Source organism: Triturus cristatus, chromosome 11, assembly GCF_964204655.1.
Source record: "Triturus cristatus chromosome 11, aTriCri1.1, whole genome shotgun sequence".
NCBI lineage: Eukaryota > Metazoa > Chordata > Amphibia > Caudata > Salamandridae > Triturus > Triturus cristatus.
The window spans coordinates 373747984-373765948 of NC_140594.1; the positions used below are offsets into that span (position 1 = coordinate 373747984).

Genomic DNA, 17965 nt, shown 5'->3' on the forward strand with positions numbered 1-17965 from the left:
CCAAAACTGGGCTCTGTGATCCGAAGGGGCACACAAGATGCACAATCACTTCCTGAGCCGGGCTACTGTCAGCTCACTGGGATGCAGAAGACTGGCAGTAGTGGCAGCAACAGATTCTAGAGGCAGGACAAGCCTTTTTTCCGCTGTTTTCCAAGGAAAGTCACCTGATGGCCTCTCCCATATTTTAAATTGATCTTGCAACTGGGTCCTCCACCCATGTGGGACATGGATGACGTGTGTAGTTTTTACATGTGCAGTAGAATATATGAGGGGGAAGTGTGTGCTGCAACAGTCTGTGACTTGGTGCTCCGGAAGCCTTAAATACATCCACCGGTTTCCCCATGATACGAGACCGGAGGTAGATCACTCGCGCACTCAGAGTGATTCTGCAGGTCATATTGTTTTAAAGAAAAAACTTCCTATTTGCTGCTATTCCAGATTGCCTTTTAACTGCTAACTTTTATTCTTTTAACTTGTTTACGTGTTCTGTGGGGTCAGAGCTGTGTTCAATGCTCTGGGGGTAAAGGGGTTCACTTACTTCCGCTTTTTTGCACGCTGGATGCCGGGTCAGCAGTCTAGTTGCGGCTCCCGGCGCAGTCTCACTCAAATAAATGCAAGTGATGATGCGACCGCTCCTGGGCTGATACGAGACTGGAGGTTGATCACTCGTGCACTCAGAGTGATTCTGCAGGTCATATTGTTTTTAAAAAAAAACTATCTATGTGCTGCTATTCCAGATTGCCTTTTAACTGCTAACTTTTATTCTTTTAATTTGTTTACGTGTTGTGTGGGGTCAGAGCTGTGTTCAATGCTCTGAGGAAAAAGGGGTTCACTTACTTCCGCTTTTTTGCATGTTGGATGCTGGGTGAGCAGGCTAGTTTCTGCTCCCAGCTTAGTCTCACTCGCCTAAAGGCGCGTGATGACACGACCGCGCAGCGGACGTGCGCAGCGCGTGCCGAAGGCGTGCCTAAGGCAAGCCCGTCTCCGCCCGTCCGCGTCCAACCGGGCCCAGGGACCAGAACCCCTGTGTCTTTTCCCCCAACCTAGTATTATTATTCCAGTACTCAGCTCAAACAGTTAAACGGCTCTTTGGAGACTACCTGTGCTCACTCTATCCCGCCGGAAAAGTTTCCCAAAAGATGCCCTAACTGCAGGTTTAATTTCTCTTCTAATAGCACAGAACCTACCTCATCTAAGGACCAGTATAAAATCTTTTTGTTGAACTGCAGATCCATGCCCAAACATACAGATCTGGATGTTCTGTTTCTTACGGAAACCTGGCTCAACTCCAGCTCGGAGCTATTGTGCAAGCACTCCCACATGGTTTTGTGATGCAGAGGGTGGACAGAAGAACAGGTAAAGGCGGTGGGATTGCTATTATCCACAAGGAACAATTCACTTGATGCCTGCTTGGGAACCCCCTTTCTGATTGTGAGAATGCCCACTTTACCATAGAATTGATGCCACACCTTTCTTTTACAGGCATTCTCATCTATCGCCTCCCTGGAGTGGTAGGAACATTCAATAAATCATTGTTGGAGGCAGCGGTTAACCTGGCCAGCTCGGCTGCTAATTTTACTCTTCTTGGAGATTTCAATCTTCATTTTGACGATTTACGAGCAGTAGATGCTGTTGAGCTGGCCAGAGCTCTTGCGGCTTTCCAACTCCCCCCAAAAATCCTACAAGCTACACATGTGAAAGGACACCTCCTCAACCAGGTGTTCTCCAACTTAGAGGACCTTAAAGGGAAAGATCCTACTCCTCTTCCGTGGTCTGACCACTTCCTTATTTCCCTTTCCTGGTCCCCACAGGTTACCACACCCCTTACTCAATCCACATGGACCAAAGATCACTCCTGGGCCAAGCTCCCCTTGGAGAAATGGGTCCATGAACTGGAAAGGACAAGACCTAAACCTGACCCCTGTAAAGTTAAAGCCAATGATGACTTTTCTAACTGGATAGAGGAGTCATTAGATGTGGTCCTTCGGAAAACTAGGATAAAAAAACGACCGGCGGGCCTCATAACTCCCCTTGGTTCTCGCCCAAACTGCGCACCTTAAAACAATGTTGTAAGGTAATGGAAAGACATTGGAGGAAAGACTTCCTACCCATCAAAAAGTTGGAATATAGGACAGCTATTAGTGTCTATAAAGCAGAAATAAAAAAAGCCCAGGCCTCTTTTTACAAGGGTAAGATTTTGTCAGCTGCCAACTCTCCGAGAGAAACCTTCATTATTATTACAAAACTACCTAAAGCCCCCGTCCCACAAGTAGCACCAGACATCTCAAGTCTACTTTTCAATAAACAGGCAGAATACTTCACCTCTAAGGTCCAGAATATTCTTGAATCCCTGCCGAGTAAGGGTAATGATGGTGACACCTCCTACAAGCAGATGGATCCCGACCCACATCCGTCCGAACACCCACTAGAGCTTTTCCCTCTCCTATCTCATGAATCACTCCTTACCTTGCTGTCCTTGATAAAGAACGGATCACCCAAGGACCCTGCCCCACTTAACATCTTGAAAAGGCGGCTTCGATAATAACCCCCACCATTACGGACCTGACTAATGCCTCCCTGTCCACAGGAATAGTTCCTACCAACTGGAAAGGGGCCATGGTGAAAGCCCTACTTAAGAAACCTAATCTGGATCCGGCGGGTATGGGCAACTACCGCCCTATTTCCCTTCTGCCAGGAATAGGCAAGATAGCAGAGAAATAGGTTAACCAAACCCTCTCCTGCTTCCTAGAAACGTATAACCTGCTTCACTCCTCTCAAACAGGATTCAGACCGCGACAGAGCACTGAAACGGCCCTGTTAGCAGTGGTGGAGGAAAGTAGAAAAATCTTAGATTCAGGAAGATCGTCTGCAATTATACTCCTTGACCTGAGAGCAGCGTTCGACACGGTGAACCATAGCATCCTGGCCCACCGTCTCAGGAATATAGGAGTAACAGACACGGTGCTTCAATGGCTGTGTTCCTTTCTGGAGGAAAGATCTTTTCAGGTATTTGAGGAGAACATCACGTCTAAACCTATCTCCTTACCGAGTCGGAGTCCCTCAGGGCTCATTGCTTAGCCTGACGCTTTTTAATGTGTATATGGCCCCTCCTGCAGCTATCGTAGCCCCCTAAAGGATCCGCATGGTGACCTATGCCAATGATACGCAATTGGTGGTAGCGTTGAACCAAGCGGATCAAAAAACGAATTGCCTCTTATCTTGTCTCGAGAACGTCTCGAAATGGATGGATGCGTCCCATCTCAAGCTTAACGGTGGGAGAACTGAGCTCATGATATTGGGCAACCCCCTTAGCTCTAAATCCAGTTCCATGTGGCTAGCCTGTATGGGTCCTATACCGGTCCCTAAGTCAGAAATCAAGAGCCTGGGCATTTGGTTGGACCAGGATCTGAACTTTAGGGTGCAGGCCAGGAAGACGGCAGCCATTTGCTATGGCCTGCTTAGAATGGCCCACAAAGTCCTCCCCCTCCTCCCCCTCCTCCCCTTCCAAGCTAAAAAAGTACTGGTCCAATCACTTATACTTTCCAGAATGGACTATGGTAATGCCCTATAACTGGGTGCCCCCATTACAGTAGTGGCCAAACTACAGTCTGTTCAAAACAGTGTAGCAAGACTTTTGACCGGAGCTTCCAATAGACAATTGGCGAAACCGGCACTCCACTCCCTTCACTGGCTCCAGGTGCAGGAACGAATTAGATTCAAGGCTCTGTGCCTAGTGCAGAAATCCATGCAGGGGAATGGGCCTCCTATTAACTCGGCCATGATCCGTCACTACAAGGCTAATAGGAAACTACGGTAGGACGAGTTGCATCTGGCGGAGGTCCCTAGGATCAAGAAGGCCAGAAGTGGTGGACGGCTCTTCTCTTATAACGCGGCCAAACTTTGGAACTCTCAGCCACTGTATCTTCACTTGGTTCCCAATCATCTTGCCTTTCGTAAACAACTGTAGACATTTCTGTTTCCTTAGTTCTCTCTGCCTCCCTTGTGTCAGACCTAGCGCTGGGATGCTCCCGGGTAGCCATGCGCTTTATAAATGCTTTTTCATTTCATTTCATTTCATAATGAGAGGAAGAACCTTCGACAATGTGGAGCCGAAGAACGGAGAGAGCTCTTTGGCGGTCACATCAAGAGGAACCCTGGAGAAGGTCTGTGCTGTGGCGAGCTTGCAATCAGCAGTTAGTTGCAAAACCGGTGCCACCAGGATGGGCTCTTCACTTTCAGTGGTTGGTGTCTGTGTGAAAATCGCCCGGCCTCTTTAGCCCGATGGCACGCCTGTGCACTAGATGCAAGACCAGAGACACAAGCAATGTTGGGAAGGTGGGGCAGCGTATCTGTTCCAGGTGGGCCTTGCAGGATGCACCTGTGTAGCTCCTGCTCTCAGCTAAGGTGGGATGACCATCAGTCTCCGCTATTGGCATTAGCAGGGCGACCCTCTGAAAACTGAACCAGCAACGTACAGTAAGAGGCGACCCGGAACCCTCCTACCGGCTTGAGCACAAACCCTTCCACCCATTTTACCGGGAAGGTGGGTTCCAGTCAGAAGTTCTATGTAACAAAAACATGTAAGTTGTTGTTTATGGTTACTTTACTTTTTATTGAATAAACACACCACCATAGAGAAACTTATCAATATTACTGCAGTGGGTAGGTTGAAGCAGCTGTGTGATGAGGAAATAAATGGAACAAGGGAGCATGAAAGAAGGATGGGTAGATGAATGGACACATGATGGCTGGAGAGAAGGGGATGTAAAGAATGATGGGTGGATAAAGAAATGATTGAGAGAAGAATGGATGGATTATCGAAAGAAGGCAGGAAGGGAAAACAGGTTGGCTAGATAGCTAGATGGATGGAGAGAAGGAATGGGGATGACTAGAGAGAAATATGGATAGAGGGAAAATGCAGATGGATTGATGGATAACAGTGGGATGAAAAATAACGAAATACGGCAAGAAGGATAGAAAGAAGGGTGTATGGTGGGAAAAGACAGAATTAAAGAAGAAAAGATGACAAAACAGGAATAAGGAGGAAGAAGAAGAAAAAAGGAAAAGAATGGAAGGAACAAAAAAAGGAAAGAAAAAAGGAGCGAAAGAAGGAAAAGTGCAAAGGGACAAAGATAAAGAAGGAAGGATGGAAACAAGGAAAAATGAATTAAAGGAGGATGGCAACGTGGAAACAAATGAAAGAAAGGACTTATAAAAGAAGAGATGGACATATAAAGAAGGTAAGAAAAGGTGGAAATAAGATGCAATCACGGAGAGAAATATGGAAAGAGAGACAAATGAAATGAAAGATGTGAAAAAAAGATGGAAATAGAAAAAATACTGAATATATGAAGGCAGATATGAATGAAAGAGAATTGAAAGATACAAGTGATATAGGAAAAACGATTAAAAAAAGATGTGAGAAATATGGAAAGAAGATAGGTAAGCGTTAGCGTACGAGAGCACCTCCAAACTGGCTATAAAGCCCAAAGCTACAGCCACTGGAAGTATGTGGCAGAGGAACACAAATTTATGATGCGGGGTTAACCAAATTATGTGGCAAAAAAGGCGAATTATGCGGTATAATGTGGGAAACCTTTGGATAGCCCTACTTGATTATTTTGTAATTATCACACATGGTAATACTGTCTGAGTAAAGATTTCACCTCATCAATACCAGCTTAACAACGAAAAACAGAAATGAGAAACCTCTGCGAAGGGCCTTTCACTGTGTGCAAACGCATGTTGCCATGTTTTTAGTGATTTTTGATCGGCTTGAGCTACAAACATCTTTTTTGTTAAAACTGCACATTATGTAGCAGATGAAGGATATAGCACATCCATAATTATTTATTTATTTATTTATTTATTTGCAGAGTTTTATATAGCACTGGCTAGACCCAGAGGTATTAGAGCGCTTTACATGAGGATTAGCAAGTTACAAATTACATCTGTTACTGGAGCATAGTATAACATAGGAAAAAAAACAGTGTTACACAGTAACATGAGTTCCTAGAGCATAGCATAACATAGACACACGTCCTATGGGGCATAGAAGGTAGAGAAGTAAAAAAGGGGTTGAAATGCCGATCAGGTCAGGTAGGCCAGGAAGGGGGGAAAGAACTTCAGGGGAACCAAAAAGTCAAAAAAATAAAGTCAAAGTAAACCGGCTGGGGACCAGCAACCATCACATCCAGTGTTGCGGAGTCTGTACAAAATAAGAGGGGTGAAGTCGACCCAAGGGGAGGGTCGACTTGAGGTAAAGGATAGTCAGGCGACACAGGGAGCAGTCCAGCGGCAAAAGAATCGGTCGAGGCCGCCAAGATGGAGGACCCGGGTCACAAGCACCGATAGCATTATCACAAAATGGTGGGATACACAAAAATTCAATCCAGAAAACCACATGGGGGCAGAATCCATGGAGAAGGACTGGATGGGGGGGGCAGCCACAGGATCAAGGAGGGAGGAGGGCTGGAGGGCTGGAGATCGCCGATCTCAAACGGGTCGTCAATGTGCACACGCTTGGGGCAACAGGGGCAGCAGTGTAGTCGGTCAGCATGCCGCAATGACAGGGGAATTCAGCTATAGTCTTTATTTAATGTTTTCGAAATCTATTCTGTAAAGTGTACATGCTCCCCATTTTTTTCAACATTTTGTTTGGATGGAGTGACTCCTTCAAAATTTCTGAGGAAGATTAGCCACAGTAGGCAACCTCGTATGAATTTGATATTTAGTGTATATACATAAGTCCATGGAGACCCTCTATTTTTGTACAGATTCTTTGAAAATTGAGGTGTGAAATGCAGTATTGTTCTCAACATTCTCTCAGGGAAGCAACCCCTAAATGAGTGTTGCTTGTCTCACTCGCTCACTTATTGTCATTTAGGATATAGTTCAAAGTAGGGGGCATTTTATTTTTGGGGATTGTTGGGAAGGTTATGTACTATGCATGGTAGACAGTTGTGTTCCCCAGCCCATAGTGTCCAAATGCAAGTATCTGGCTTTCTGGTTTTTGATTTTAGCCTTACTCTTACACTAATTTAGTGTGTGCAAAAAGGCCTTGACCTGTCATTTTATGTCAGAAATGTCCTGGACCTGGAGGGGCGCACATGCATGCACTCAATGATTAGGCATTAGACTATTGCCCCTGTCATGGGTTTAGTATGAAACGTGATAGCGGCAGCATGCCCTCTTTTGTGAATCTGTATTTATGACCAAACCTTTTTATGCATGTCACAGGAGTGGAGCCTACTGACCACTCATGTAAAACTCTACTCCTGTATGCTAATCCAGGTTCTATCTTTAACATATCCGTGGATGTTTTGCGTGTATGCCTGTATGAGACCTGTATACTGTATACATTGTATGCATGAGGGAACCAAAGTAATGGAGGCTGTGGGTTCAATTTTGGAAGCCACTTGCTTGTTCATGTGCACAGGATGGAAGTGAGACTGTTCTCCCTAACAGTGACATCTCTGAAGCTGGTCAGAGGAGACAAAAATAATGTCATGGAGAAAGACTAAGCAGACTTCCCTTTAGAAATTTGATAAGGCCTTTTGCTCTGCAAGGAGCTGCTGATTAGGCTTTCTGAGCGCTGACATTTGGTAGATGATGGGGGTGAAGGGTGAGACTGCCATCGTTACCACTCAGAGTCAAGTGCTGAAAGTGTTGCACTTGGTTCAGTTTTGCAGAGCCAAAGTAGAACGGACCCTGGAACTTCAGAGGCAAAATACCCAACCTTCACGGCTGTGGCCCTGTAGCCCCTGCTTGCCCCATGGCTCACAAATGGGATCTGACATGGCTCCTCCTACGGGTACAATGTCAGCGGATAGTTTGCAGGGAGGACTGTGAAGTTTTGGGGCCTAAATTTACGTGCTACCAAGGATCTATCCAGGACTAATTTTGGGAAGCAAACACAGGAATCCTAAGAGGGCTAGAAGTGACAATACACATCACCTTCTCCAGGAGAGCAATTAATCATACTTGCATTGATTATAATTCATTACAAGACCTGATTATTGGGGAGTAACGTCAAGTAATACCGGCTGGCCCCTGCACCTAACAATTGCTACCTCCCCCCTGAAATTTATGCGTTCTGCATTACGTTGCGTGATAGAAGAAAACTACTTTTTCTTAAATGCAAACACCCTGAACATTGATTTATTGACCGCAGTTACGTGTTTCACAGAAGTTGTGAGCTCCCACCTCACACCACCTACCTTAGTAAGACAGACTGCTGGACTTAACTGCCCTGAGGGTCAAGTGATAAAGGGGTTTGCTTAGTGCTCAGTTTGGGGCTCAACAATATGGTAGAGCCCCAGTAAACCAGTGGTAAAAGGGCATTATGGTTGAAATCTTGGCCCAATCCCCACCTGTGTGTCATGGGACTCCTGGAAAAGTTCCCACAGTCACCAAGTGCCAAGAAGCTTGTGTGGTCATAAGAATAGAACATTTGGAGTGCCTGTACTGAAATGTTTTGACATTTCATTGCAGCATGACAGTGAGCATTGGTTAGGATCTGTGCTGATGCAACTATAAGATGAAAGAAAATAAACAGTTGAGTTTACATTTAAATACATTGTGGATCAGAGAGTAATTCAATAATCGAGAGGGGGCATTGTCTCATTTGCAGGGAGAGATGCACATTAGAAAATATGTGTGGTTCTCGTAGATTGTGGAATGGACAGTTCACAAGCCATTGGTGGATTCATTCATTAACTACAGGCGAAGAAAGACCACCCTGAGAATATCATGTGGTTATATCGGTTGCAGGTGTTCATATTATGCCTGGAGTACATGCCATGTACTCAAAATATAATGGTTGATTGTTTATGGAGGCTGCCTTTAAGAGAAACGTTTAAGAAATGTGAGGAGGACGAGGATGATTATGTGGTTGAGCATGAAACAAAGGTGAATAATGGTTATCCACAGATGAGTGGATGTAAGAGATGGATAAGGATGAGGAGTTGAGGAGGTGAATGGAATACATATGTAGGGACTGGCCAGGAAAAGAAAAGAATCTTGGGACCTATACCTTATTTAAGTGTGGCTGGATAGTGGAGTTAGGAAAGTGATATGGTGTACAGGCATTGTTTGTTGGCAGCACCAAGGGTGCTAAGATAGGAGTTTGCAACTGGCACATGTGGTACATAATTGGTGGAGTGCAATGAAAAGGAGGGTGTGAATGGATTTTTGTTGGTCAGGTTTGGCTAAGTGTGGGAAAAAAGTATGGTACGGGGTTGTTTAGCCGGTGCCCTGAGTGATAAATCACAAATGACTGACCCTTGTAGGCTCACTATGGCTAGTGGAAACGCCTGTGGTACCACAATGAAGGTGGCATTGGACCTTCACGGCCCATTTGTTATACTGGAATTAATGCCAGTGTATGCTTCGTCCTTGATGGATTAGTGCTCGCACTGGCCGAAAATGAGATTTTTGATTCTGAGAAAGTGTCTGTTCAAGTAGATTACCCTTGGGTGTGGCTATGTGCAATGTTGGTAAGTTGACATCAGCGGAGATGGAAATATAGCTTTAGAGGCAGAGGCTTTAATTTAAGATTATTATTATTATTATTATTGTGTTGGGTTCCCAGGTGTTGAAGAAGGAAGGGGACTACATAGAAATGACAGGGAAGAACAGAATTAACAAAATAAAATGTCTTTCAGTATTCATCTGTAGGCTAGGTGGTCATCAAACTAGTCTGATCCTTAACTCGATGGCATTCAAATGTTTGGACATCAGGTTGCAACAAACTGTCCTACAAGTTGTGTTTTCTTCACGTAAGGCACAGAAAACAAGAAAATGTGGGATGGCTTTAGAGAACGGGTAGGAATGTAAGACACCAGAGAAGTCTTTAAGTCATATCTCTCTAAGCCATAAAAGGTCCTGAAGTGCACTCTTTGCTTGACTTAGTAGTAAAGAGCCATTTGGGCCTCCGCGATATGATCATGTTTACGCAGCTTGTAGGGGGTCCACATGGCTAGGTTCTGGATTTGCAGTTTGTTAAACAGATTACCAGGAAGACCCAGATACAAGTTGGTGCAATGGTCCAGCCAAGATAAAATCATGGCAGACAGTACAATGGAGTGTTTGTTTGCCAGAAAAAAGGGGAGGCCCTTCCTAAGAGTGGTTGTTTTGGCCTTCTTAAGGTTCTCAGGAGTTTTCTCCCTCTTCTCCCTAGACCGGCTAAGGAAACGGTTGTTCGGGCTTTGGTTTTGTCCCGCCTGGACTATGCCAATGCCCTCTATGTTGGCCTGCCTGGCTACTCCTTGAACAAACTACAAGTGATCCAGAATGCGGCCGCTAGGCTCCTTCATGGTATCGCTAGAAGGTGTAGTGTCCGCGCTCATCTTCAGGCCTTGCATTGGCTGCCCCTGATTGAGAGGGTTAAGTTCAAGGCTTTGGTCATCGCCCACAAGGCCCTACATAATTTGGGTCCCATCTATCTGCAGAGGCGGTTCGCCTTTTATGTTCCGACTAGAGCCCTTTGCTCATCAGCTCTTTTACTTGCGAGGGTTCAGCGCTTCTCCCGGTCTAGGATTGGGGGCAGCTCGCTTGCTGTCAAAGCTGCCGTTGCCTGGAATGCTCTCCCATTTTTCCTGCGTAATACCCAGGACCCAGGCTGTTTTTAAGCGTCTCCTTAAAACCTATCTGTTTCCATAAGTCTCCTCTTGCTCTTTACTTTGGCTCTCCCCCCCTTGGGTTCGCGCTAGGACACTCTTCGGAGTAACTATTGCGCGTTATAAAAATATTTAACATAACATAACATGATATGACAGCACTGATATGTGCTGTTACAGAGGAATCCTGATTGATAGTGACTCCTGGCACCTTTCATTTACGGGCAGCAACAGGCAGGCAACCCAGGTCAGGAGGCCATGGCGAATGGTCGTGGCCCAAAAGCAGGAGTTCCCTATTGTGAGGCTCAAGTCTTAGTAAGTTGTGGTTCATCCACTGTCGCATGGCAGCCAGGCAACCCTTCAACCTGGATGCAGGATAACGGGCCAAGCGATTCAATCTGATCATGAAGTGTGTGTGATCAGTCTAGGGCAGGGCTTCAAGCGCATAGGACCTGACAACTTGGGAGAGGAGAATCATAGATTTTAGATAGTTGAAAAGAACAGGAGATACTAAGCAGCCATAAGCGACTCTAAAATAAATGGCAGTCTTATCAAAGGTAAACGGGGGAATGACAAAAACAGAGCCAGGTTAGACAAAAACTATTTAAACCAGGCAAGTACTGCACCCAGGATGCCAATCTCAGTCATACAGTTAATCAACATTTCATGGTGTATTGATTAAAATGCAATCTAAAGATTTAACTTGAGCTAGGCTGCCATGTCGCATTCATCTTGAATCTAATCCATTTTTTCTGCTCTAGCCACAAGGAAATTGCTGTACTTTTCATGTAGTAGTGGTTTGGAGAAACAGTGGAATACCTATGGAAGAAAGATTTGCAGTTGGCAGCATGCAAATGGGGAAACTGAAGGTTGGCAACGTGGCAACGTGTTTTGGGAATATTGCACTACACCTCAGAGTTGTGCTATTAGAAGTATATGTAATATTACTCATGATAGGAGTAGGCTACCAAATTGAATAACGACTGGGTGAAGAGGCATGACGGAGAGTGTGATGGTAAATGAAATAGGTTTATACTACAAATAAAAATTGAACAATTCAGAATAGTATTGGGTACCTGAGAGGAAAATGTGGCTAGTGATAAAAGGGATGGTCAAGTACTCACAGTTATTTGGAATGGTGAAGGAAGGTAGAGAGGTTGTTGAATTGAATGAAGGTTGTGTGTGGAACATATTAATATGAAAGAACCATAAACAAAAGCATTCGCTCACTAGGTAAGGAACATAGGGCTCAAATGCAACAAAATATACCAAAAGTGGTCATGAATCAGTACCAAAATGGGTGGGTCTGTTAGGGAGTAGTACCACTCTGTAAGGTCCCAAGAGTATGTAGTGGGTGAATATGAGGGTGGCTAGTTTCTGTGCAAACTTGGATGTTGGGGTCTCTTTAGTGTGTGTCTGTGTGTCTGTGTGTATATGTGTGTGTGGAGTTGATATGAGTGTGTGTGTGGAGTTGATATGAGTGTGTGGGTTGAGCTGATATGAGTGTGTGGGTGGAGTTGATATGAGTGTGTAGGCTGAGTTGTGTGTATCTGTGATTGTGTGTGGGGAGGGTTGAAATTGTATTGTATGGTACCTGTAATTATGGAAGAAAGTGTAAGTTACTCCTCAGTTGCTCACTCTTTTGGATCAGTTTGCCTTAATTTGGAAGACATCTTGGGAAATCATCCTCATTCTACACACAAGCAATGGGACCTACCCTCCTTTGCAGAGCAGAGGCATAATAAGGGTAAAAAGTGATGCTCACCACAACAGTGGGGCACACAGCCCTGGTGGGTCTGACTTAATGATTTTCAGCAGGGCCCTTGTTGGGTTCAACTGGTGATGGGGGGGCTCCCGCTCAGCCATTTCGATAAGCGTGATCCCCAAAGACCACACATCTGCCATGTAGTCATAAGGGATATCTTTGGAGGTCTCACACAGGATCACTTCTGGGGCCATCCTACAGGGAGTGAGAAATTACAAGAGGTCAGGAAACACCACTTTGAGAGAGATATACAGGAGTTTAGACAATACCTTTAGGAAAGAAACACACAGGAGTTGAAGGGATATTGCAAGGTCTTCCTGCACTTGCAACCATGTCCCCTCCCACCTACGTCTATGCAAAGCCACAGAAATACACTATAAAAACAGTGACTACCTCATCGTACAACAAGAGACAAACAGCTTCGAACAGAAACTCAAATATGTATACAATATCACACCAAAAAAGGTCAGACAAACACCATGGGAGCATGCAATGTAATGTAACGTGATCTAAATAGGCACTTATAGAGCACACGGCTACTCCACAGAGTGTCCCGGTGCTACAAGACCACAAGACAGGCATCAGCACTCCTAATGCAAATGGCAGCAGACTATGCTATTGCAAAAAAAAGCAAGGTCTTCAACTGCTTCCTGAAGGTAAGAAGATCTTGCACCTGCCTGAGGGATAATGGAAGACAATTCAATAACCGGGAGGCCAGGGCTTGAAAGGAACGACCGCCCAAACCAAAGCGGGAAAACCTAGGGATCGTCAACAGAAGCTAAGATGAAGATCTCAGGGCTCTCTGCGGGACGTAGTGCTGAATCCTTTTCCTGATGTAGACGGCTCTAGCATCATGTAGGGCCCTGAAAGCCAAAGCTGAAGCTTTGAACTGAATCCTCTTCCGGACCGGCAACCAGTGCAGGGACTTCAGATGGATAGACATGAGCTTTCTGGAGCCTACCATGAGAATTTCTCTGGCCGCCACATTCTGCACCACCTGCAGGTGGTTTAATAAATAATCCGGTAGGCCCAGGTACAAGACGTTGACGTAGTCCAGCCTTGATACAATCAAGGCTTGGACTACAATCTTACTGTACTTGACTGGAGGCAGAGGAACAAAGTTCTTTTAGCATTTTTAACAGGCCAAAGCAGATACGGGCCATTGTTTGGATCTGTGCCTTCATAGATAATTTAGAATCAAGCATGACTCCAAAGTTCTTCACAGTGCTAACTGGGGATGGAGGCGGGGACATATCCTGAGGCCACCACTGGCGCCATGATTCGCCAGGTGAGGGCCCGAAGAAAATGATCTCAAATTTCTCCGGGTTACACTTCAGTTGATTCAACCTTAACCAGGAGAACAACTCAGACAGGCAGATGTTAATCTCACAACCTCTAAAGTTGGCGTCCTTGTCACAGGTGAACAGCAGTTGCGTATTATCAGCGTATGATAATATTTTAGAGCCATGAGACTCAGCCAGCAGAGCAAGGGGGGCAAGATAAAAATTAAAAAAGTGTTGGGCTCAGGATGGATCCCTGAGGGACCCCAACCTTCATGGGGGGGATGGGAGCCACAAAGGGAGGGGACCAAATTGTTTGCTGACGGTCACTTAGAAAGGAAGAGAACCATTTGAATACCGTGCCACCAACGCTTCGCTCCTGGAGGCTCCGTAGAAGCCGGTCGTGGGGCACGGTGTCAAAAGCCGTGGAGGCATCCAACAGTAGCAATACTGCTTTTCCCCCTTTATCTAGTGTCTCTTTAATAGCTTTGGAGACGTGCTATAATTTGCTCTAAATCCCAACTGACTCTGATGGAGTATATGGTTGGTTTCCACATATTAGGTGGTAAATTGATTCACATATTTTTTCAAAACTTTGGAAAAGAAGGGAAGAAGTGATATCGGCCTATAATTGGAGGCCACCAGAGGGTCAGCCGACGGCTTCTTTAGTAGAGGGAGGATTTTAGCACTTTTCCAGGTAGCTGGCACCTGGCCCTTTTGCAGTGAGGTGTCCGACTGATGGCTGGATTTATAATTTCAGCTATAGAAGACAGTACTTTGGCAGGACATGGATCCGAAGGCGAGCATGACTTAAGGGATTTAATTATTTCTAGAGATCTTTCCAGGGAGATTGGAGGAAACTGGTTGAGAAGGGAGCCGGCTGGATTTATAATCTCAGCTATAGAAGACAGTACTTTGGCAGGACATGAATCCGAAGGCGAGCATGACTTAAGGGATTTAATTATTTCTAGAGATCCTTCCAGGGAAATTGGAGGAAACTGGTTGAGAAGGGAGCCCGTCGCAGGATTGTCATGAAGTGGAGGCCCTGTCATTATTTCCTTCACCGAGTGTGGAATCTCAAAGGAATTTTGAATAGTTTTAATTTTATTGTGGAAGAAACACGCAGGATGGTTTGTCCACTCACTGGTGGGGGTGAAGGGTATATCCACCGCACTAGGGGACGAGAAGTTTTTTACAATGGTAAAAATGTATTTACTCTTGTTTCCAGCTGACTCGATTTTAGAAGAGAATTTTTTTTCTTTTCCTCCCGAATATTTTTATAGTGGACTTTAAGGGCCTGTTTGTATTTAATTTTGTCCTCGGGTTTAAAATTAATTTGCCACGCTGTCTCCAAGTGTTTGCATACACTTTTGCTCTTTCTAAGGGCTTCTGTAAACCAGGGAGCAGAGGCACAGCCAGTTGTAGCCGCGCGCATGGTGGAGGGGGCGAGCTCCGATGTGTGGCCATTAAGCCAATTCTCCAAGCACAGCACATCACCCTCAAGATTGCCGCTGAGGGGAATCGGGTGCTGCCTAAGTGCACTACTCATAGCATCAGGAGTGATTTGGTGAAATGGTCTAAAACTGCAAGGGCGGGGTTTAGCGTGTGATTGCGGGCCACACGGATCCTTGCGAACTCTAAAGCCAAGGAGAAAGTTATCAGACCACACTAATGGGAGGGACGAGTCTATTTCTACCTTGATATTAGAGAAAATATGGTCCAAGAGGTGTCCCTTTTCATGGGTAGGGCAGTGGGCATAGGGGACCAAATTGAAAATGTCAAGCGATTCCCGCAGCCTAGTAGGCTCCTGTTCGGCTGATTTATTCATGTGGATATTGATATCTCCTAGAACCAAGCAATGTTTATATTTGGTGGCAATGGGAGAGATAACGTGACTGATAGACTCGATAAATTTTCCGAAAAGGCCACGAGGCCTATAGATTAGTACGCCAGCCACAGATTGATGTGCAGATGCAACAAAAAGGAATCCAAGTCCTTCGGCCCCATCTAACTCCTGAATAGGTAGTAGGGAGCAGGAAAAAGTATTTTTTCAATTATGGCGTCACCACCCCCTCAACCCACCGGTCGATCCTTTCTAAGGATCAGGTAGCCTGGGGGAATGGCGCACATAATGGTAGGATTGGAGCCTTCATTAAACCACGTTTCAGTTAAAAACACTAAATCAGGTTGCTTCCATCCTCTAGCATTCAATGGCATGGTGAGACATCTAACAGGAACAGACACTACCCCTTTTCCCCAACACACATAAGCACACAGTGTTAGACAAACACACCAGGACCATATATTGTCCCACGCCTCCATTACCAACCAGTCAGACACAATAAGGCTTCCAGTACCTCTTCTTGCATGCCTGCTGTGAAACAGACAAACCCTCCTGGTGGTGCTTAAACATACCAATAGGGTGTCCCTATAAATGATGACCGACGCTGCCGAATCCTTGAGTTCTTCGCCGACACTCCAAAGTCAGCTGTATCAAAAATATACAAGAAGAACTGTTGACATAGAGTAGCCCCTAGCAAAACAGAGTCACTAATAACATTCAAGCGTATTACACGAACAGAACCAAAGCAGCATCAACTTAAGGATGGCATCAGAACAGGGATGTTTAGTCTACCAGCTCTGAATTGAGTTATACGATTGTGGGGGAGTGTACTAGGGGTCTGCTTATCTTGAAAACTGTCAGAAGCAGGAGGTGTAACTGGGAAGACTGTCATCCCTGGGGAGAGTGGTAGAGGCAGAAAGGTGTAACTAAGCAACTTACCAGCCATGAGAGATTGTGAGAAATTTGAGTGGGGAGTCCGACAGCCAGTGCTTAATTTGAGTTGGTGGTTTCCAGTGCTCAGCACTGGCACTTAATCATCAACATTGGCTTTTTTCATGAGTACCAGTTAAGGACACATTGATTTACAGGGAGATTAATGGATTTGCCCAGAATCACAGGATGTTTAGCTGACATCGAGACTCGTACCTGGTTCCTCAGCTCCGAAGTCTGCAGCTCTGGCCATTACGGCACATACTCTCCCCACTTCATAGTTAGCAGTTGGTTCTGTTTTAGGTGATGCTAATAGGAGAAATGGGCTGGTGCAAGATGCTGCCTGACGAGAACCCCGGCAATCTTTTTTTTTTTACAAATTAACCACTGCTGACAGCCCTAACAGATTGTGGAGTCTGCCAGCCCAGTAGCGAATGACAGGAGTAGATGGGTGTGACTGGTAGAGTCTGCCAACCCAGAGGTGAGTTAAAGCTTTTGTGCGGTTTAACTGGGGATTCTACTAGCCCAGAAGAGAGTAGGAGGAGCAGGGTGTTAATGGGGAGTCTGCCAGCCATGAGAAGGAAATAGGATTGGAATCTGCCTTCCGGGAAGAGTGGGAGAAGCAGGTGGTAAGGGTGTATCTGATGTGCCCGCCATCCCTCAGGACAGTGAAACAACTAGAGTGGAGTAACTGAGGCCTCACTGAAAAGGCCTAACAAGGCTGAAGCTTGTTGCTTGTGTTCCCTCTGGAGGGAGAATTGCCTGGCATTTCAGGATGGACTGCTCCCATGAGGAGCAGGGGGAGTTCTAATTTACATAAAGTGGGCCTCTGTCTTGAGTGGCATAGTAGGTGAACAATGATGGGTTGGAACGCCACCCAAATAGAGTACCTATGTGTCATCTATTTGCAAGCATTCCTCCCATCAACGTTTGTGTGTTTGATGTAAGTGGGAAGTGTGCCTGTCCTCTGACATAGTGGTAAAGGCAGAGGTTTGTGATTAGGGAAGCTGCCAGCTCTTGGAGAGTAGAAGTAGTGAATGGATGAAAAGAGGAGTCTCCGAGCCCTGAGGAGAGTAATGGGACTGGAGAAGTGTTAGTTGGGGGTCTAACAGCCTTGAACAGAAAATGAGGAGCAGAGGAATGTGAATATATGGTCTGCCAGCACCAGTTCTACTAGAAGAATTATTCTACACCTGTAGACAAACCATTATCAATATACAAATTAAAAGAGGGCAAAACTAAAAGCAAAGAAGTCTTACAATGTATTTGTGTAAAGCGCACTCCAAAACGCAAAAATCATAGTAACATCATTTAGCATCGAACTGCAATTTGAGCACTTCCCTGAGGAGCTAAACTCTCAATAAATGTGGCGCTGCACTCGACCAAAACAACTACATGGCATTCTGAGAGAGCGGTAATTTGATTGTCATTGGCACATCTGAAGAGGAATGTCAGCAATTTATGCTCTTCATTTGAAAGAGCCAATCAGCAAATGGAGGCTGAACAAGGAAAAGAAGTCACTTGTCCG

The 17965-nt window shown here is 45.4% G+C and overlaps 1 protein-coding gene across 1 annotated transcript in view; it reads right to left on the reverse strand.

The window, feature by feature from the left end:
- The window catches only part of LOC146784215 (uncharacterized), a 205315-nt gene that overhangs the window by 100757 nt on the left and 86593 nt on the right, over positions 1–17965 (reverse strand). The window contains exons 5-6 of the mRNA XM_085634359.1: positions 16080–16152; positions 12385–12579 (exon numbers count right to left, since the gene is read on the reverse strand). Of these exons, the coding sequence (XP_085490485.1) occupies positions 12385–12579; positions 16080–16152 (268 nt within the window). The remainder of the gene's footprint in view (positions 1–12384; positions 12580–16079; positions 16153–17965) is intronic.